This window comes from Pongo abelii, chromosome 1 (genome assembly GCF_028885655.2).
Source record: "Pongo abelii isolate AG06213 chromosome 1, NHGRI_mPonAbe1-v2.0_pri, whole genome shotgun sequence".
Classification (NCBI taxonomy): domain Eukaryota; kingdom Metazoa; phylum Chordata; class Mammalia; order Primates; family Hominidae; genus Pongo; species Pongo abelii.
This window is the reverse complement of record NC_071985.2, coordinates 69,874,340-69,896,584: the sequence shown is the minus strand read 5'-3', so window position 1 is coordinate 69,896,584 and position 22,245 is coordinate 69,874,340. Positions and strand designations below refer to the sequence as shown.

At 36.5% G+C, this 22,245-nt stretch overlaps 1 protein-coding gene across 12 annotated transcripts in view; it reads left to right on the top strand.

Moving 5' to 3' along the window:
* Positions 1-22,245, top strand: part of CEP350 (centrosomal protein 350) — a 161,097-nt gene that overhangs the window by 84,833 nt on the left and 54,019 nt on the right. For all 12 annotated transcript variants that reach the window (XM_024251622.3, XM_063716813.1, XM_063716811.1 and 9 more), the window contains 9 exons: positions 400-563; positions 4,653-4,763; positions 5,174-5,314; positions 6,544-6,680; positions 7,517-7,639; positions 11,589-11,758; positions 16,027-16,223; positions 16,807-16,991; positions 17,463-17,550. In XM_024251622.3, coding sequence (XP_024107390.2) covers positions 400-563; positions 4,653-4,763; positions 5,174-5,314; positions 6,544-6,680; positions 7,517-7,639; positions 11,589-11,758; positions 16,027-16,223; positions 16,807-16,991; positions 17,463-17,550 — 1,316 coding nt within the window. The remainder of the gene's footprint in view (positions 1-399; positions 564-4,652; positions 4,764-5,173; positions 5,315-6,543; positions 6,681-7,516; positions 7,640-11,588; positions 11,759-16,026; positions 16,224-16,806; positions 16,992-17,462; positions 17,551-22,245) is intronic.

Below are 22,245 nucleotides of genomic sequence, written 5' to 3'. Positions count from 1 at the left end.
GAGGTATGACCTTCCACCAGCAAAAAGATTAGGACTTGCTGAAGGCTAAGATGATCATTAGCATTACTGTAAAAATACAGTATTTTTAAATTAAAGTATGTACTTTTTTTTAGACATAATGCTATTGCACACTTACAAGACTACAGTATAGTGCAAATATAACTCTTATATGCACTGGTAAACCAAAAAATTTGTGTGACTTGCTTTATTCTGTTATTTACTTTATTCCTTTGGTCTGGAACTGAACCTGCAGTATCTCCAAGGTATTCCTGTACTGAGTCCCAGTTTTTTCTACAAAGGAAAGCAAAGTTGATTTTGGCTCTTAAAATGACAGATTTTAGAAATCTGAGGTGTAATTTCATGTTAACTTTCCCATTTGACTATTGTCATGCCTTCCAGGTTCTAAGCGCTTTTCTCCTGCTGGCCTCCATCATCGTATGGCAGCAGAACTCAGTTATCTGAACGCCATTGAGGAGTCGGTGTGCCAACTGTCAGATGTAGAAAGAGTTAGAGGCATTTCACTTGCTCAGCAGGAGAGTGTGTCTCTAGCTCAGATAATAAAGGTATTTTTGTAGTTTTTTAGCTTTCTGTGGTTTTTCTTTTTTCTTTGCTATTTAAAATAGTCTTAATGATGACTTAAACTACTGTGCCAAATAGAAAAAAATAGTGTGCCATATAGCACCTATAAATAAATAGTCCTGGGAAAAATCTCTCAGGACACTAAAAAGATACAGTGTTTGGCAGCAGAACAATAATAAAATCATTCTCTCTCAAATACTTTGTTTTCCATGTTTTCTGCTTTGTTTAGTTGACAGTATAAAAATCATCTAGTCAAACATTCTTAATATTTTCTCTTTTCATTGATAGGTGAGAGAATACTGAGGGGTTTTTTTTTTTTTTTTTTAAAGCTTTATTTGTACCAAAAAGAGAAGTTTCTGAGATCCGGGTGTTTGATAAAGTCAGGATAATGTGGATTTTTCCTTAGCAAACAAAAATCCAGAGACGATCTAAGCACTCTTCCCTTAGTGGAGATGCTTTAAACAACAACAGCAACAAAAAAAAAACCCTGAGTTATTATACTTACATACTATAAAATACACAGATTTTAAGTGTACAATTTTGACAAGGTTTTTTTTTCTTTTTTTGAGACAGAGTCTCACCGTTGCCCAGGCTGGAGTGCAGTGGCACAATCTCGGCTCACTGCAAGCTCCGCTTCCCAGGTTCACGCCATTCTCCTGGCTCAGCCTCCCAAGTAGCTGGGACTACAGGCACCTGCCACAATGCCCGGCTAATTTTTTCTATTTTTAGTAGAGACAGGGTTTCACCATGTTAGCCAGGATGGTCTCAATCTCCTGACCTCGTGAACCACCTGCCTCGGTCTCCCAAAGTGCTGGGATTACAGGTGTGAGCCACTGCGCCTGGCCCAGTTTTGGTGAGTTTTGACCAGTGTATATACCTATGTAAGAACTACCCTAATCAAGATATAGAACTCTTACATTGTTACCCCAGAAAGTTGACTCATGCCCATTTTCAATTACTCCCCCTTCCCAAAGGCAATTACTGTTCTGATTTCTGACACCATAGTTTATTTTTGCCTGTTCTAGAACTTTGTATAAAAGGAAGTGTACTTTGAACTTTGTGTTTAGCTTATTTTATTCAATACCAATTTAAGATTTATCCATGTTGTTTTATCAGTAGTTTTTTGTTTTGTTTTGTTTTTTGCTGAGTAATATTCCATTAATATCACAATTTGTTTATCAGTTTTCCTGTTGATGTACATTTAGATTATTTCCAGTTTTTGGTTATTGTGAATATTCCTGCTATGAACATTTTTAAACAACTCTATGCATACTACATATGTTTTCATTTTTCTTGTATGAATACCTAGGAGTGGAATTGCTTGGGTCAAGTATATGAAACTTTATAAGAAACTGCCATACAGTTTTCCAAAATGGTTGTAACATTTTACACTCTTGTAATATATAGGAGAATGCCAGTTGTCTGTATCCCTGCTATCACTTGGTATTATCAATCTTTTATTTCAGTCATTCTATTGAGTATGAAGTAGTATCTCATTGTGGTTGTAATTTGTGTTTCTCTTATTACTGATGAGACTGATTGTCTTTTTGTGTATTTATTGAGCATTCTTTTGTGAATATCTGTTCAAATCTTTTACCCCCTTCATTATGGGGTTGTCTTTTTAATTATTGATTTATAGAAGTTCTTCATATATTCTGGAAACAAGTCCTTTTCAGATGTATTGGAAATATTGTATTCCAGGTCTTGGCTTATCTTTTCACTTTTTAAACTGTGTCTTTTGAGGAATAGAAGTTTTAAATTTTGATGAAATCCAATTTTAATTTCTTTCTTTTGGGTAGAACCTTTAATTTTCTAAGAAATCTTTGGGCCAACTGTGGTGGCTCACACCTGTTATCCCGGGACTTTCTGGGAGGCCAAGGCAGACAGCTCACTTAAGCTTAGGAGTTCCAAGACCAGCTGGGGCAACATGACGAAATCCTGTCTCTACTATGAATACAAAAATTAACCATCCACGGTGGCGTATGCCTGTAGTCCCAGCTACTTGCAGTGGGTTGGGCGTGGTGGGGGGGTGGGGGGGTGGGGGGGGTGGGTGGTGGCGGTTGGCTAAGGCAGGAGAATCGCTTGAGTCTGGGAGGCAGAGGTTGCAGTAAGCCAAGATTGTGCCATTGGACTCCAGAGTGAAACCCTGTCTCAAAAAAAAAAAAGGAAGAAAAGAAGGAAGGAAGGGAGGGAGGGAGAGAGAGAGAGGGGAGGGGAGGGGAGGAGGGGAGGGAGGGGAGGGAGGAGAGGGATAGGAGGGAAGGGAAAGAAAGAAATCCTACCCTAAGATACTAAGATATCTTAACATTCTCTTACGTTTTTTTCCAAAAGCTTTATAATTTTAGCTTTCATATTTAAGTGTGTAATCCTTCTTAAGTTAATTTTTGGATCTGATGTGAGGAAGAGTGTCAAAGTTTATTTTTCCCTAATATGGATATTCAATTGTTCCAGCACCATTTTATTAAAAAGACTTAAATTACCTTGGTGCCTTTATCAATGATTAAGTAATCAATTATGTGTAGATCTATTTCTAGACTCATTTTCCATTCATCTATTCATCTATCTGTAATGTCAGTACCATATTGTCTTTATTACTATGGCCTTTTAGTGAGTTTTGAAATCAAGACATAATTCCTCCAACTTTGTTTCTTTTTTTCAAAGATGATTTTGGCTATTCTAGGTTTTTTGCATTTCCGTGTAACTTTTAGAATCAGTTTGTTAGTTTCAACAACAACAACAACAAAAAAGCCTGGTAGGATTTTCATTAGAGTGGTATTGAATCTATAGGTTAGTCAGTCTGGGGAGAATTCACATCTTAACAGTGTTGCCTTTTCTAATTCATGAACATGATATATTTTTCTATTTATTTAAATCTTTGAATATTTCTCTCATTAGTATTTCATTGTAGAGGTCTTACACATTTTAAAATTTATTCCCAAATGTTTTATGGTTTTTGATGCTAAAATTTTTTTTTTCAGTTCCCTTTTCCATTTTTTCTTCCCAAAAGACCCATCAGACAGTTCTTGGTGTGGGACTGTTCCCATACTTTGCAGAGATCCCATCATTCCTGCCCCCGCCCCCCCCTCAGTAAATAACAGTAGTGTTGTCCAGTCATTGTGACAGCAGAAACGCTGGACATTTCCAGATGTTGCCTGGTAGAGGGTGGGAAGGGACTAATGCCAACTTTGTTGAGAGTCATTGTATTGAGGAAATGACCCTATTGTAGTGGAGGGCCTTCCTGACCTTGAAATCTGAGTCAGCACTGAGGTTTTCTGCCACTTTCGAAATACATTATAATTCTGGGTTCCCAGATTTGGGCAGAGCATTACCAACAGCCTTACATACAGCCTTACCATCATTTTTTGTTTTATTTTGTTTTGTTCTAATTAAAAAAAAAAATAGAGATGGGGGGGGTCTCACTATGTTGACCAGGCTGGTCTTGAACTCCTGGCCTCAAGTGATCCCTCCCATCTTGGCCTCCCAAAGTGCTGGGATTGCAGACATGAGCCATTGTGCCCAGCCCTTACCACCTTTGAAAACCTCTATTATTTAGCACTATTTCAAAGGAGATGAAAAAAAATATATATATATATATATTTATAGATAACATTATGTGGAATAGTGGTAAGAAAGGGTCCTGGTGACAAGGAAACCTTATATGGGGACATCATTTTTTAATGAAACTACTACTTCAAAGTCAAAATGAAATAATCATAAAATTGTGAGATGTGAGGCATTATTTTTATTTTTACACGTAGGACATTTTTTTATCTCTTCCAAAAAGTTGGGTGCTATAGCCTTTGCTTTCTAAACGGCTTTTTGGTATTAATTCTTAGTCCTGTATGCCCTGGAAATTTTTTATATTACTACATTATTTGGCATATGGGAGGTGATCGTTAAATATTTTGATAAATGGTAAGTGGCTGTTGACTATTATTTTTACTATCTTTCCTTTTGGTTCTAATTAGTTGCTTCAAATGATTTGTATTAGTAAGATAGCATTGTGTGTGTTATAGTCACTGTGTTAAAATAGTTTAGTATCTGAGAATTAACATTTGACCATTACTTTGAAGGCACAACAGCAACGCCATGAAAGAGACTTGGCCCTCTTGAAACTGAAGGCCGAACAAGAGGCTCTGGAGAGTCAGAGACAATTAGAAGAAACCCGAAACAAAGCAGCTCAGGTAACTTATTTTGCAGCAGGTTTTTGTTTTTTAAACCTAAATTTGAATCTAGAAATTACTTTAGCGTTCTTTTAATTATATAGGAGAAAATATATATATATATAAATAATAAAGTTTTAGTACTTTTTATGGGATAATTCCATGTAATTCAATTTTTGTTACAACCTTGTGAAATAGTCAAGACTCATTTCCAGTTTAGGGAAGTGGCAACTGAGGTACATTGTATTTATTTATCCACAGATAACAGTAACTTGTGAACAGTGGAGTTAAGACTTAAACCATGAAATCCAGATTGTAGTAAAGTGTTTTTTACTACGAATAAGACATGAAATAAATTTATAAATTAAAATTAATTCAGGAGGAGGGGAGATTAAAACATAACTTCTCTTTTAAACCTCTTTTATTTAAAGGTCCATGCAGAATCATTACAGCAGGTGGTTCAATCACAACGGGAAGTAACTGAAGTCCTGCAGGAAGCAACGTGTAAAATAGCAGCTCAGCAGTCAGAGACCACTCGCCTTACCACAGATGCAGCACGTCAAATCTGTGAGGTAGGTGCCACTGAGAACCCTTCTCTTTTTAGTTCTTTTTAGTCAATCTGAGTAACTTTGATCTTCAGTAATGGGTTTCTAATATCTTAGTAAATGCATACTTTGAATTAGTGACTTTTAGTGGAGACCATACCCTATTGAAATAAGAGGCACCATTGATTGGAGTGTGTTGTACATGTGAATGTTATAGAGGCAGAAAAAAGATGAAGAGCTCTAAATTTCTGCCCTCTGGTAAGCTTTTTAGAAAAGTATCAACTTTATTGATGTATAATTTATAAACAATAAAATGTACCCATTTTAAGTATGCAGTTTGGTGAGTTTTCTCACACACACACACACATCTCCCTATAACCATCACCACAATCCAAAAATAGCATATTTCCTCATGTCTCTTTGCAACCAGTCCCTAATCTCAGTCCTGGGGAACCACTGATCTGCTTTGGGTGAAGATGTTTCATTTTTACCCAGAATGATATTAGTTATTGTCTTGTCTTTTCTATAACAGGGGTATAGCCCAAAGTAGTTTTATTGCTGTCTCTACGTAGGATATCACAATTCATAATTGATACAGTTTCACTTTATTTTAGCAGTTGTAATTTTTTTAAACCAAAAGTTAGTGCTATTTGTAAAATGACTTAGTTATTGGAAATCCATGAATGTACTATATGTTGGGTACTGTGGAGTTGTACATTTTAGTATAAAATTGAGTCTCCTTTCTCAAGAAAATTTTAATGTAGACAACATTAACAAAGATTTCAAAACACTCTAAGTCATTAGTAAAAGGAATAGCTCAAAGTAGTGCTTGAACAAGTACTGAATGAATAGTACATGCAGCACTTGCAGTAGTGGTTAAGAATAGGGAAAATGTACTTGACCTGTTGGTCAGCAAAGAGTTAGAAAAGAAGTAGTAATTAAATTGATTCTTGAAGGAAGATTTAATTTTTGGCTTATTACTGCTTATGTTATGCTTTAAGGTTTTCTGTCTAATTCATAGATTGTTATAGCTAGGTGAAACCGTAGAAATCATGTAGTCTAACTCTGTTTTTATGAGATGAAGCTGTTGAGACTTAAACAGGCTAAATGACTTGTCCACAGTATTTCATCTATTAGTGGCAGAATTTGCTTGTTCTCAAGTCAGTGATCTTTCTTTCCAAGACACTATGCTCCTTCTCAGTTCTCTGACCTTACCTTTTAATACATTTGCCTTTCTTGTGTGTGTTCATGTTTAGATGGCAGAGTTGACTAGAACTCATATCTCAGATGCTGTCATGGCTTCAGGAGCTCCCCTTGCAATACTGTATGACCACCAACGGCAACACCTTCCAGACTTCGTGAAACAGCTGAGGACCAGAACTGAAACAGATAGGTTAATATTCATTCATTCAGCAAATATATAATGACTGTCTGTTAGGGTAATATTCATTCAGCAAATATGTAATGAGTATTTGTTGTTATAGGCATTATTCTTGGTTGAGAATACAGTTATGGGCATAGTCTAGTAGGGAAGATAAACATTACTCACATATTCAGTTAAGTGAATGAATACTTATACACTGATTTAAGTGTTACGAAAGAAGGCAACACATGTCTCAGAGATATGTAACACAGGAATTTGAATAGCCTGGGGGTGCCAGCAGGTCAGAGAAGGCTTTCCTGAGGAAATAAAGCTTGTGGTGCAATCTAATGGATGAGGAGTTAGTAATGTAAAGGAGGTAAAGAATAGCTAGATCAAAGGCCCTGAAGGAAGAAGGAACATGGCATATTTAAGAAAAGAAATAAAGACCATTGTGGCTGGAGGCAGAGAGCAAAGAAAATGATATGAGGTGATGCAGGGATCAGATTAAGGTATAGGACCTTGCAGACTTAGGATTTTGCAATTTATTCTAGGAGCAATGAAGTCATTAAAGAGATTATTTTTGGCGGGACTGGGTGACATTACCATATTTGTGTGTGTGTGTTTTTCTTAATCATATTTTGACTGTCTCTAATTCATAGATTTTAAGTCTCTGTTTACATTCATTGATACTAGGAGTGATTTGTGTTTACTTCCTTAGTAAAACAAGATATTCTTTAATGTGTTGTAAGTTATTTTATAGTATCTATTTGTTCAAGATTTTATCTCATATTACTATTAAGCAATACTTAAAATCTTTCTGTTATTAGAGACTTTGAATGTTTAATCAGTTTTTATTTTATTTGTAGGAAAAGTCCATCTGTTTCACTCTCTCGGAGTAAAGAAGGGACCCTTGACTCAAAGCATCAGAAGTATTCCGCTTCATATGATAGTTATTCTGAGTCTTCAGGATACAAGAATCATGATAGAAGGTGAAGACAATTTGATTTCTTTGTCAGTACAGTTTAGTAGACTCTGATAAATGGCTTAAACATTGCTTTCTTTGATTTCTTAATCTTGTTTATTTAAATAGAACAGTGTGTGCCCTTCAAAGTGCTGGCTTCCCTAATTAGCCAATTTACAAAATAGTTGGTCCATGTAATAATGTAACTACTGTTCCTTGAGAACCTACATTGTACAAGCATTGTATAAATTGTTCTTCCTGCATTTAATATTCACAGCAGCCTTCCAAGGCGGATGGTATTATCCTTATACGTTAGAAAACTGAGGCTCATGGAGATGTTAAGAAACCCATTCAAGGTCACATAAATAATGATACATCAAGGAATTGCACCTTAATTTATCTGCCTTCAAAGGCTGTGTTTATTGCACATTTCCTTGCTGACATTCATATTTCTTGATGTTACAAATTTTTATTGTTATAAAAAATATTGAATAGGCCGGGCACAGTGGCTCACGCCTGTGATTCCAGCACTTTGGGAGGCCGAGGTGGGAAGATCCCCTGAGGTCAGGAGTTCAAGACCAGCCTGGCCAACATGGCAAAGCCCCATCTCTACTAAAAAAACAAAAATTAGCCATGCGTGGTGGCGTGTGCCTGTAATCCCAGCTACTCAGGAGGCTGAGGCATGAGAATCTCTTGAACTAGGGAGGCAGAGGTTGCAGTGAGCCAAGATCGCACCACTGCACTCCAGCCTGGGTGACAGAGTACGACTCCATCTCAAAAGAAAAAAAAAATTGAATAGCTTGTCATTGGTAGTTGGTGTGATATGAATGGCTATAGCTTTCAATTATGGTTCCATCTTGGGATTAGAAGATTTTAGAGGCTACTTTCCAGCATTTTTACAGGTAACATACTGACATTGTCAAGTATAGTAAAACCCCAATTTAAAAAATTAAATCATGAAACTAAAAGACATGAAAATGTGGGAAAAGTACCAAAAGTTATTGAGTAGCTATTATGTCTCTGAAACTATCTGACTTTCACTTAACCTTTACTGACACCTTCACTGAAACTTCATGTAAACCATCGTCTCGATTACTGTGGTGAACTCCTAATACTTGTCCTCATCCTCTAATCTTTCTCCACTCTATTCATTAGCCACATGGTAACCAGAGTGATTTTTCTAAAATTTCTAGCCAATTTGGTTATTCACCTATTTGAAATCTTCAGTATCCCTCAGAATATTCAAATTAAGGTCTAAATTATTTAGCCTGGCATGAAAACTTTCTTTATAATTGAGCCTTTGGTTCATCTCTAGCCCCATCTCTTGGCATTTCCTCTCTTACTATACCCTACTCATTCTAACTATTTCCAGTTCTCTAGAAGAACCATGCTCTCTGTCTTCTGTGCCATTGCATGATATACCTTCTTTCTAGACCATCCCCCATCTCATTTCATTTAGTTTACTTTTACTTACCTTTCAAGAATCAGTGCTATCCGCTGTCTGCTTTAGCTCTCACCTAAGTGTTTTCCTACAGCACTATGAGTATAGCTGTGATAGTCTTGACCACCCTATGTGTACATGTTTCTTTGTTAGTCAGTTACATTCTAGACTAGAAGCTCTTTGAGGGCTTCGTTTTCATCACCCCAGAAAGAAACTCAGTAACCATTAGCAGTTACTCCCTATACCCTCCTCTGGCAACCACTAATCTGTTTCCTATCTCCGTTCTCTATGGATTTGCCTATTCTGGATTTTTTATATAAATGGCATCATTACAGTATGTGGCCCTTTGTAACTGACTTCTTTCACTTAGCATGATGTTTTCAAGTTTCATGCATGTTGTAGCATGCATCACTACTTTGTTTATATGGCCAAATTATATTCTATTGCCTGGATATCCCACATTTTATTTATCCATTCATCAGTTGGTGGGCATTTGGGTTGTTTCCACTTTTTAACTATTATAAGTAATGCTGTGAACATTCACGTATAACCTTTTGTGTGGATATGTTTTCATTTCTCTTGAGTATATATTTAGGAATGGAATTGCTGGGTCACGTATGGTAGCTCTATGTTTAAATTTTTGAAGAACTGCAAAACTATTTTCCAAAGTAACTGCAGCATTTTATACTATTTTCCCACCACTTAAAATTTTTCTACAGTCCTCACCAATGCTTGTTGTCTTTTTTATTATAGCCATCTTAGGGGGAACCATGCATACTTGTATCACCAGAACTTAGCAAAGTACCTAGCACACAGTAGGCAATCTACTACAAGTTTATTGAGTGAATGATTAGCATATAACTACTAATTGGTAGAATTGAGATTCAACCCCATGTCCTTCTGACTAGAAAGTCCCTACTATGTGCGGCATTACATCATTTACCTTATTGCTTCATTAGAAGATTTATGTTTTCAAAAACTTATTAAACCAAACAATTGTATTATATTCTGATAAGTACTGTCATAGAAATATACACAAAAAAAACAGTATGAACACAGGGACAGAAGTGACCAAAGCTTCCCTGAGAGTTGGGGTGGGGTCCATGCAGTTTCTCAGAAATAACACTTGAACCGATTCTTGAATTCCATAGGTCGTTAGGCAGACACAGCAGCAAGGGCATTTTGGAAGAGGAAATAAGCATGTGCTGAGGATCCTAAGTATATTAACCTGGCTTGTGTAATGAATGAATAAACCAAGAAATGTAAGGAGGAGAAAGCTTGGGGGAATATATGTTTCATTTGTTGGCTAGGAATAGCCAAAATCAGAAGTTCACATGGCATTTCAATACTTGAAGCTTAAAATCAAGGGAAGGCAAAGATACTGATACAAATTTGAGACTCACTCTAAATGATAGTAGTTGAAGTTATGATTAAGACTGCCCAAGGAGAATATGTAATATAAAAGAGAAAGAGGGCCAGCATGGTGACTTATATCTGTAATCCCAGCACTTTGGGAGACCGAGGTGGGTGGATCATCTGAGGTTAGGAGTTCAAGACCAGCCTGGCCAACATGGTGAAGCCCTGTCTCTACTAAAAATACAAAAAAAAAAAATTAGCCAGGTGTTGTGGCACATGCCTGTAATCCTAGCTACTCGGGAGGCTGAGGCAGGAGAATCTCTTGAATCCAGGAAGTGGAGGTTGCAGTGAACCAAATTGTGCCACTGCACTCCAGCCTGGGCGACAGAATGAAACTCCTCAAAAAAAAAAAAAAAAAAAAAAAAGATAGAAAAGGACCAAAACAAAACCATCAATTTAAGGAAAGACAGAAAAATTTAAAGCAAATGAAAGAAACAAGGAAAGCTTGTTAGAGAGGTGGGAAAAGGAGGTGAGAGTAAAATAATAGGTTATAAGAAGGGAGAGCTCTTTTATTTAACATTTAATTTTGACATGATTTCAAGCTTATAGAAAAGTTGCAAGAATAATAGAAAGTCCTCAAATATCTTTCATCCAGATTATCCTAACATTTTACTACATTTTATTTAGCAAGTAGAGCTTTTAAAGAAGGAGATATGGTCAACATCTAATATTGCAAAGCAATAAGTTATCTACTGGATTTGACAATTCAAAGTATAGATTAAGCTTATTTAGAACAGTTTTAGTAGAGCAGTTGGGATGGAAGCAGATTGTGATAAATCGTGATGTTAATGAAAAGTAAAGAAGTGGAAACAGTGAGTAGTAGCTCCCTTTCCCAGAAGTTTGATTTTGAAATGAAAGGAAAAAAGGGAGTGATAACCTAACAACACTGCCTATTATGATTATTTAAAAGTGAAACCTTCCTCTCTCCTACTCATCTTTCTCATCTTTTACAATATCTTCTCAGACTTATGTTACTTAGATTTTTCTGTTTTATATTACATCTTTCTTCATTTTTATCTTGACTATAAAGTACAGTCATTTGGCCAAATAAGTTTACTTTGAAGCTATAATCCTTATTTTGTTAATTTTGTTGTTGTTGTTTCCATGTATCCATAAAAAGAAGTAGTAGTGGTAGCAGCCGCCAAGAAAGTCCTTCAGTTCCATCTTGTAAGGAAAATGAGAAGAAACTTAATGGTGAAAAGATAGAGAGTTCCATTGATGAACAGGTTCAGACTGCTGCAGATGATTCTCTACGAAGTGATAGCGTTCCATCTCTTCCTGATGAAAAAGGTAACTTTCTTTGCAAATAAATGTGTAATCATTTGTTCAGAAACCAGAGGAAAGGTGATCCTTGTTATAAAGTGGCAAATAAGCTGGATGTGGTGGCTCATGCCAGTAATTCCAGCACTTTGGGAGGCTGAGCTAGGAGAATTGCTTGAGCCTAGGAGTTTGAAACCAGCCAGGGAAACATAGGGAGACCTCTGTCTTTACAAAAAAATTAAAAATTAGCCAGCCTTGGTGGCACAGCCTATGGTCCTAGTACGTGGGAGGCTGAGATGGGAGGATCACTTTAGCCTAGGATATCAAGTCTACAGTGAGCTATGATTTAGCCATAGCACTGCAGCTTCAGTGACAGAGCAAGACCCTGTCTCAAAAAAAAAAATAAGTAAATAAAGTGGCAAACTACTGAAACTATGTTCTAGTGTTTTGGAATGTAGACATTAAAAGTGATGTATTTGGATATTTAGCAGAGGAGATTTCTAACTTTATCTCATTAATATTTACTAAACTTTATCTCATTAATAATATAGTGTTTCTAATTAAAGCATATTTAATTATAGATAATATTTGTAAGCCTTAGAAGGAAGCACAGTAACCATATGTGATTTGTTTGTGCCATATCTCAAGTCTTTACCGTGATGCCTGGCTTCCAATAACAGTGACTAAATAATTGTCAAGTGACTATTTTAAAATATCATGAACAGTGACTTTATTTAACTTCTTTAAACAATATTGAATTACTTGCCCAGTGCTTTACTTGACTAGCAGAAATACAAAAACAAAAAAAGTTTTACTTGGACTGCTGCTGCTTCTGGCCATATGGAACAACAGGGATCAGATTTACTTACACTTTTTTTTTTTTTTTTTTTTGAGACAGAGTCTTGCTCTGTCACCAGGCTGGGGTGCAGTGGCGTGATCTCGGCTCACTGCAACCTCCACCTCCTGGGTTCAAGCAATTCTCCTGCCTCAGCCTCCTGAGTAGCTGGGATTACAGGCACGCACCACAACACCTGGCTAATTTTTGTATTTTTAGTAGAGACAGGGTTTCACTGTGTTGGTCAGGCTGATCTCGAACTCCTGACCTCGTGATCCGCCTGCCTTGGCCTCCCAAAGTGCTGGGATTACAGGTGTGAGCAACTGCGCCTGGCCTACTTACCCTCTTAAAGCAAGTAAAATATCAGGCAAAACATGAAATAACTATTTTTAAGACAATGGGCCTCAGGCAGTGAATTGTGTTGATTCATGAGAGACTGGAAACGAATGCTACAGTTCTACCAGTTTACTGCCTAGAGAGTTTCCAGACTGCAGAGCATGGAGCCCAGTGGTCTTCTTGAGTTGAGGAAATGGAGTTAGGAATCTAAAGAAGCCAAGACAGCTAGAATTCATAGGGCAGCCACTATCCAAAGAAACCAAACCCTTAAAAACCTCGTACGTAGAAGAAAACATAAATCTAGGTGACGTTTGGTTTCATGATGACTTCCTAGGTACGTAACACCTCAAGGTATGATCTGTGAAAGAAAAAATTGATGAATTGTGTTTTATCAGAATTTTAAAACTTCTATTCTGTGAAAGACATTGTGAAGAGAATGAAAAGACAAGCCACAGATTGGGAGAAAATATTTGCAACTCACATATTTGATAAAGGATTTATATCTAGAATATATAAAGAACTCTTAAAACTCAGTAATAGAAGGCTGGGTGCAGTGGCTTATACCTGAAATCCCAGCACTTTGGGAGGCTGAGGCAGGCAGATCACCTGAGGTCAGGAGTTCAAGACCAGCCTGGCCAACATGGTGAAACCCCATCTCTACAAAAAATACAAAAGTTATCTGGGCGTGGTGGTATGTGCCTGTAGTCCCAGCTACTCAGGAGGCTGAAGCAGGAGAATTGCTCGAACCCGGGAGGTGGAGGTTGCAGTGAGCCGAAATTGTGCCACTGCACTCCAACCTGGGCAACGAGAGTGAGATTCTGTCTCCAAAAAAAACCAAAAAAACAAAAAAACCTCAATAATAGGAAAAACAACTCAATTTTACAAATGTACGGAAGATCTGAACAAATACTTCATTGAAGAAAATATGCAGATGGCACATAGACACAGGAAAAAGTCTTCAACATCATATATCATTAGAGAAATTAAAATTAAAATTACAAGATACCATAACACGCTTATTAGAATGGCTGTCAGAAAAACAGACAATAACAAATTGGTAACAAGGATGCAGAGCAACAGGAACTTGCATACATTGCTGGTGAGAATGGAAAATTATATGGTCACTGTGGAAGATAGTTTCATAGTGTCTTGTAAGACTTAACCATACAATCCAGCAATCACATGCCTGGATATTTACCAAGTGATTTGAAAACTTACGTCTACATAAAAACCTATATACTGTTGTTCATAGCAGCATATTCATAATTGCTAAGAACTAGAAGCAACCAAGATGTCCTTTACTAGGGGAATGGATAAACAAACTGGTACATCCATACAACGAAATACTATTCAGCTATTAAAAGGAATAATCTTTTGATTCATGCAACAACATGAACGAATTTTACAGTTCTCCGCTCTACCAGACCTCTGCTGTACCAGATGAGCTGTTGAAGGGAGCACACATGGACGAATTTTAAATGAATTTTACTAAGTGAAAAAGCAGGCCCCAAAAGTCTGTGTATTATAATATGATTCAATTTATAAGACAGTCTGTAAAAGGCACAACTAAAGAGTTGGAAAACAATTGGTTTCTAGGCATTAGGGGGAAGAGGAAGTAGTTGACTGCAAAGAGGATGCACGGAGGGACGTTTAGGATGAAGGAACTGTTACATAGAGTAGTTGTTCTGTGTGTATGTATGTTCTGTATGATGCTATGTATTTGTCAAAACCTTGGAACTGTGTATCACAATGAGTAAATTTTAATATCTGTGAACTAATCATGCATACACACACATTAATCAGGATATTGGGAGTTCCCAAAATGGAACGCAGCCTGCAATAAATGGATCTGTGTTACAAATACATGGCATAACAACATTGAAGGGGTTAGGGGAAAAGAGCTGATCTAAATGAGTAACTTTGGAAAATGGTGTCTGGAGTGGAAACTATTAATATAAGCCTAATACAATAGGAACGGTACATAAACCTATACTCTAATTGGATAATAGTTTTTCACAGGGGTACAGGTTAACAGTTCTTTACATATGTATTGGGTTTGAACAAATAAGTAAATGAGTGTTGGATGGTAGGAGCCAGGTTTCTCAGTGTTGGAAGGGAAGATACACAAGAAAGGAAGACTAGAATGAACTCTGGTACTGGATCATAGACATAAGTACGAATTCATGTTTAGCTGGCTGACTGGATGGGTACAAAAGCAGTTGTAATTGTATGCATAACTATGTGCACACACATGTATACATGGATTAATATACATCCATATATTACCTAGCTCTGTCCACTGAGCAAGTGCAGAAGCAGTGATACACCCGTAGTAACAAGGGCAACTAGTGCCTACAAATTCTTTCTTTCTTTTTTTAAGAGACGGGGTCTTGCTCTGTCACCCAGGCTGGTCTCGAACTCCTGGCCTCAAGGGATCCTCCTACCTTGGCATCCCAAAATGCTGGAATTACAGGTGTGAGCCCCTGTGCCTGGCCCCTAGATTGTGGTTTCTAAATATCATTCTTTAATAAAGTAAATAAGAGCTCTTTGTAGAAATGGCTGATTCTAGGGCTGTAGGGAAAATACAATTTGAGCCTGGAGTATCTTATAGTACCAGAAAGGGAAGAAGTATTCAATAAAAAAAAAGATGCAGGACCATGTCAAAGGCACACAGGAACCAAACAGAAAGAGCTGTCATATTCTAATTAAGCTTAGAATTAATGAGTTTTTTAAAAAGATATTTTTACTTGCATTTCTTTGATTGATAGTAATGTTAAACATTTTTTTCACTTTTACTATTTATATTTCCCTTGTAAAGCATCTGATCTGACCTTTTTTCATTTTTCTATAGGTGCATTAGTGGTTTTCTAATTGATTTGTAAGAGCTCTCTAAATTTTTTGCAACATTAATCTTTATATGTCTTTACCTAATATTTCTAGGTATTTTTAGAGGTTTTTTCTTGCTTGTAAGGCAAATGAATTTTGTTTATTATTTCATGTCTATTTATTAGTGATCAGTTTTATGAATTTATGTTGGATTGTCCCATAAAGAGGCAGAGGGCTACTAATTGAATGCCTACTGAGAAAAATTATAATGATAAAATCTACTTTCTCCATATTCGTTTAGACTCAACGTCTATTGCAACAGAATATTCTCTGAAATTTGATGAATCCATGACAGAAGATGAAATAGAAGAACAATCATTTCGATCATTACTACCTTCAGAGAGTCACCGCAGATTTAACATGGAAAAGAGAAGAGGTCATCATGATGACTCTGATGAAGAAGCTTCTCCAGAAAAAACTACACTGTCTACTGCCAAGGTGTGTTTCACTTTATCTGTGGAGGTAAATGGTTGTGGATATGTTCTCTCAAAGATATGAGAAAACATTTTGTACTTGTCTTATTTGTCAGCTACTAGAATGATTTTTCTAAGATATCAGTTTTATTTTATAGTTTTCCTATGAAATCTGGTTTCACTTTCCTTACAAAGTACAATACAAACTTATTTTTTGGAATGATATATAAGGCCTTTGAGGATCTGAGCCAATATTATCTCTCTAGCTTTTGTACTTACTTCACTCTTCTAATATTTTATTCCATTTAGAAATTTACATTTGTTCTTACCAAATTGTAATCCTCTTGGTTAACAGGAACAAATTCTTACCCACTTTGTATCCTTGGGACAGTAATTGGCTTGCAGTAGTTTATTAAAATTTTATTGGCTGAATAAATTAGCAGATGAATGTTAATCTGCCTCATGTGCCTTTTTAAAGAATATTCTCTTACATTGTTGGTGGCCTTGTTAAATACATAGTTTGTTTTTGTAAATGCATACCTCTTTTAGTGGAATTAAGTACCAAAAGGTTAGATGATGATAAACAAGAAAGAAACCATCTACTTTAGGAACTGAACATGCCATTCTCGGGAGGACAAGATAGCTTTTCTAAATTTACTATGGAGATGGTTCGACAGTACATGAAAGAAGAAGAAATGAGGGCAGCTCACCAGTCTTCACTCCTGCGTCTCCGTGAAAAGGCCTTGAAGGAGAAGACTAAGGCTGAGTTGGCCTGGTTAGAGCATCAAAAAAAGTAAGTTCTTTTGAGCAGTTTTCACTAATTTCTTCATTCATAAAATGGAATGCTTAAGATGTTTTTGTTTCCTCATTTCATTTGATGAGAGCAACCCAGTTTCTCAAGCTAGAAATATGGCAGTCATACTTGATTTGTATTTCTTTGAAGACCTCCTCCTACCCACATAACATTTTCTTTGCATTCCTCTTTTATCACTTAACTGACTGTAATCTTATGTTGTCATATGATGCAATATTATAAATTTCCCCAAGTCCTTCTGTCTTCAGAGGACACATTCTAGGGCTTGCATATACCTCCGTAAAATACTTATTCGGATATTAATGGTTACGGCTACATGTAGCAACTGCTTTTCACATTTGAAAATGTTAAATTGGTTTGTAGACTTTTTAGTAGTCAAGAATTCTTGACATTATTCAGGTAAGAGAAATTTAATCAAATCTTTGTCTCAATGAAAAATATTATTTGCAGACATCTACGAGACAAAGGAGAGGATGATAAAATGCCCCCACTCCGGAAGAAACAGCGTGGTTTGCTTTTAAGGTTGCAGCAAGAAAAGGTATGTTAGGGAAGGCACCCCTTTAGGACAGCTTATAAGGCAAGTTAGTTTGTGGAATCTATTATTTTGCCTGATTTCTTTTCCTTATTATTGCCTTAAATGAGATTTAGTTGATACTTCCACTGTTTATGTTCATACTACTATAATTATAGGGGTTGCTTGGTAATCTACTGTATTTCTCCTAAATGAGGATTGTGTGTCACTGCTAAATTAATAAAATACACAGGCAAACTTTCTACCTTCATGTAGTAAGTAGAAGAAAATACTCTTTTGAAATACAAATTTTAAAAATTAAGATATGTGTAAAAGAATCTATTTGGATTAAATTTTAAATTATTGTTTCCCTATACTTTCATGACATACTAATTACATATTGATAAATATTTCGGCTTAATGGACTTAGAAAGACCTCAGTTTTGAATTCTGGAGAGGCAGCATGGTGGTGTAGTGGTAAAGAATTCAGGCTCTGGAGTTAGATTTCCTAGGTTAAAATCCCAACTTTACCAGTTGCTGGTTTCATAACCTTGAACAAGTTACTTAACTTCTCTGTGTCTCAGTTTTCCTCATCTGTAAACTGAAGATAATAATAGTAACATACTTTATAGGGTTGTTTTGAGGAATAAGTGAGTTAATACATAAAATAAACTTAGAGCAGACCGTGGCACAATGGTAAGTGCTCAATAAATATTAGTTGCTATTATTCGAAATCCAGCGTTGTCACTTGCAACTGTGTAATCATGGTCAAAGTTTAAGTAACTCTCTGAGACTTAATTTCCTCATCTGTAGGAGTGGGATTATACTTCATATGGTGGTTGTGAGGATTAAATGAGGTAACATATGTAAAGTGGGTTTCACTGTGCCTGGTAAGTATTCAATAGATTCAAGTTTTTTTCCCCATATTAACCTGTTGTCAGGTGCTAGCTACTATGTTAGATGATTTAGGAAGCTAATTATCTGAATTATATATTGGCTTATTACTTAGTTATATGTTTATCCCAGGAAACATTACAGATGATAGGAATTTGAATAAATTCTGAATTCCATTTTTTTTTTTTTTTTTTGAGACGGGGTCTCGCTCTTTCACCCACGCCGGACTGCAGTGGCGCTATCTCAGCTCACTGCAAGCTCCGCCTCCCAGGTTCACACCATTCTCCTGCCTCAGCCTCCTGGGTAGCTGGGACTACAGCCCCCACCACTGCGCCTGGCTAATTTTTTTGTATTTTTAGTAGAGACGGGATTTCACCATGTTAGCCAGGATGGTCTTGATCTCCTGACCTCATGATCCGACCACCTCGGCCTCCCAAAGTGCTGGGATTACAGGCTTGAGCCACCGTGCCCGGCCTGAATTCTATTTTTTAAAAAATAAGTTGTGTCTTTTTAATCCAAAAAATTGGTTTTAAAATAAATTAAAATTTTTTCTTAATTAAAATAAGTAAATAACTTTCTATAATGTTACAATAGCTTTCTGTTATAAGATAGAATAAAAATAAGATTTATAAATTTATCCATCATTCTGTGGGGTTTCTTTTCACTTTCTTGATAGTATCCTTTGAAGTATAAAATTTTTCATTTTGATATGTCTGGTATTTTATTGCATGCCTGCTAATAACACATTTTTTGTTTTGATTAGTTTGAAAATGTATTTGTTTCACCTTTATTTTTGAAGGATATTTTTAATAGGCATAAAATTATTTTCTTTCAGCACTTCTAAAGATATTTTTCCATTATTTACTGCTTTCCATTGTTTATGTGGAGAGGTCAGTTATCTTAGTCTTGTTCTTTTGAAGGTTCCTCTTAAGATTATTTAAAAATTATCCAATTTTTCAGTAGTTTTACTATGATGCATGTAGCCGTGGTTTCCGTTGTATTCATCCTATTTAGGATTTGCTGAGCTTCTTGTATCAGTTGTTTTATTTAATCAGTTTTTTCAGAAACTATCTCTTCATGTATTGCTTCTGCCCCCCACCCCTTTTTTTTTTTTTTTTTTTTTTTTTTTGAGACAGGGTCCCACTCTGTTGCCCAGGCTGGAGTACAGTGGCACAATCTCAGCTCACTGCAACCTCTGCCTCCAGGGCTCAAGCAGTCCTCTCACCTAAGCCTCCCCTGTAACTGGGACCACAGGTTTGCGCCACCAGTGCCAGGTAATTTTTTGTAGAGATGGGGTTTCGCCATGTTGCCCAGGCTGATCTTGAACTCCTGGACTCAAGTGATCCCCCCACATTGGCGTCCCAGAATACTAGGATTACAGGTGTGAGCCACTGTGCCTGGCCACTTCTACCTCATTCTTTTTCTCCTTTCCTTCAGGGATTTCAATTAGACATAGGTTAGACCTTTTGACCATTTGCCACATCCCTCTCCTCTGTCTTGTTTGTATTTCATTCCTTAAAACAAACAAATTAAAAACTAAAAAGACTGTGCTTCACTTTGGAAAGTTTTTATTGACCTGTCTTTGAGTTCATTAGTATGTCCTCTACTTTGCCCAGTGTACTGCTAAGTCTATCCAGTGAGTTCTTAATTTGATTTGTTTTAGTTCTATAATACCCAATTTTATTCTTTTTAAAATAGATTATGAGTCTGTTGAAATTCTCTATCCTTTAATCTACTTTTCTTTCTTTTTTTATTTTTTATTTTTTTTTGGAGATGGAGTTTCGCTCTTCCTGCCCAGGCTAGAGTGCAATGGTGTGATCTTGGCTCACTGCAACCCCTGCCTCTCGGGTACAAGTGATTCTCCTGCCTCAGCCTCCTGAGTAGCTGGGATTACAGGCGTCTGCCACCACACCCAGCTAATTTTTTTGTATTTTTAGTAGAGACGGGGTTTCACCATGTTGGCCAGGCTGGTCTCGAGCCCCTGACCTCAGGTGATCCACCCACCTTGGCTTCCCAAAGTGCTGGGATTACAGGCATGAGCCACTGTGCCTGGCCTACTTTTCTTTTTCTACTTATTATCCATAGTTATTTTAATGTTCTTGACTGCTATTTCTTCCCTGTCTGCTTGTATGTGGCCATCTGTGCCTCTATTATTACTATTGTCTGTTTTCTCTTTTTTTTTTTTTAAACTATCGTGTGGCCCCTTTTCTTTGCATGCCTAGTAATTTTTTTGTTGAATACTAGTCACAGTTATATAAATAACTGCAAAGGCTCCAGCTGATGGTCTCTTCCCCCAGAAAGGATTTATCCTTTCTTTTGCTATCTTATTAGAGTTTTCTTTTGCTATTTTATTAGAGTTATCAACTGTTCATCTTAATTCATTCAAAGATTGTGCTGGGTTAGGGTTGGGTTGTAGAGTTGGTAAGCCTCAGTCTACTTCTGGTTTGCATTGTCCCTAGGTTGGGGCTCTCCAGGGATTCACTGGAAACCCAGATAAAACTTTTTACTCAGCACAAGAGACTGGGGATTTCTGCCCTGCTTTTGAGACTTTTCTGGGTTAACTCCTTAGCCCTCTATGTGCTACTTCAGAACTTGACAACTGCTTTGAGGAGAATGTGAGTTTGAGATCTCCTGAGTCTCCAGTTTTGTCACTGTGGCTCTGTGTAGATGGTTAGAGTGTTGACTGGTGTAACCACTTTGAGTTGAGAGCAATTGCCACTACCTGGTTCAGTTGAGGACATATATAATATATGACTCAGCAGTTCTGTCTTGGTATATATCCTAAAAAAGCTTTCACATATGTGCAAGGGAAAATGGAAACAACTTAATTTCTTCAATAAAAGAATAGATGAAATAAAACATATTCTTGCAAGAAAGTATAATACTGCAGGAAACTGAATGTGTTAGATATCAGCACTGTCTATGGAGATTTCTGAAATGATAGTAATTTTCTTTATCTGTGTTGTCCAATACTATAGCTACTAGCCACATGTAGCTAGAAGCTGTCATATTGGACAGTGTAGCATGAGATCTTCATTTATCAAAAACCATAATGTTCTTTTTTATAGAAAAGCAAGATGCAAAGAATATATACAGTATTATACCCGTCATATAAGTTTTTTTAAAGTAACCAATTAGTAGTATATGTTCTGTGGAACCACTCATGCATCAAAAGCAAAAAACTACATATAGGAATGATACACTTCTGGGGAAGAGAGGAAGGAGGAAGAGATTGGCATGGAGTTTGGTTTCATCTGTATTTATCTATTTATAGATAATAACATATTTGAAACAAATGTGCAAACTGTTAAATATGTTTAATGCCAGTCGTAGGGATATGAGTGACTACTTTTTCTTTTTGTAATACTTAAGAATTTTTTAAGTAAATATGCAAAATATACTCTTTGATCCAATTGGTTACCCCTGAAAAGTTGCCTTATAGGTTGAAAGAACCAAAGTGTAAGAATGTATGTGCTAAGATATTTCTTGCAACTGTAGCAGTAAGAATTCTTTTGACTGATAGTGAAATGGCTGGCTCTAAGCAATTTGGTAGAACCGTATCCAAAAAAGAAAGGCCATATTTTCCTATGTCTTATTCGTTTTACCCTCCCTGAAGTGACATTCGTAACACATAAAAATAACCATTTTAATAAAGTGAATAATTCACTTATACCATTCACCATTTTAAAGTGAACAATTCATTTGTACAACTTCGTGAGTTACTCTTACAAGAGGTGCAAACCTGTTTCCCAAGTATTCCTTAGAAGTTGTCTCTTTTTTCTTCTAGGCTTGAATTGGGTGAATTTATACATTATTTGGTTCAGAAAC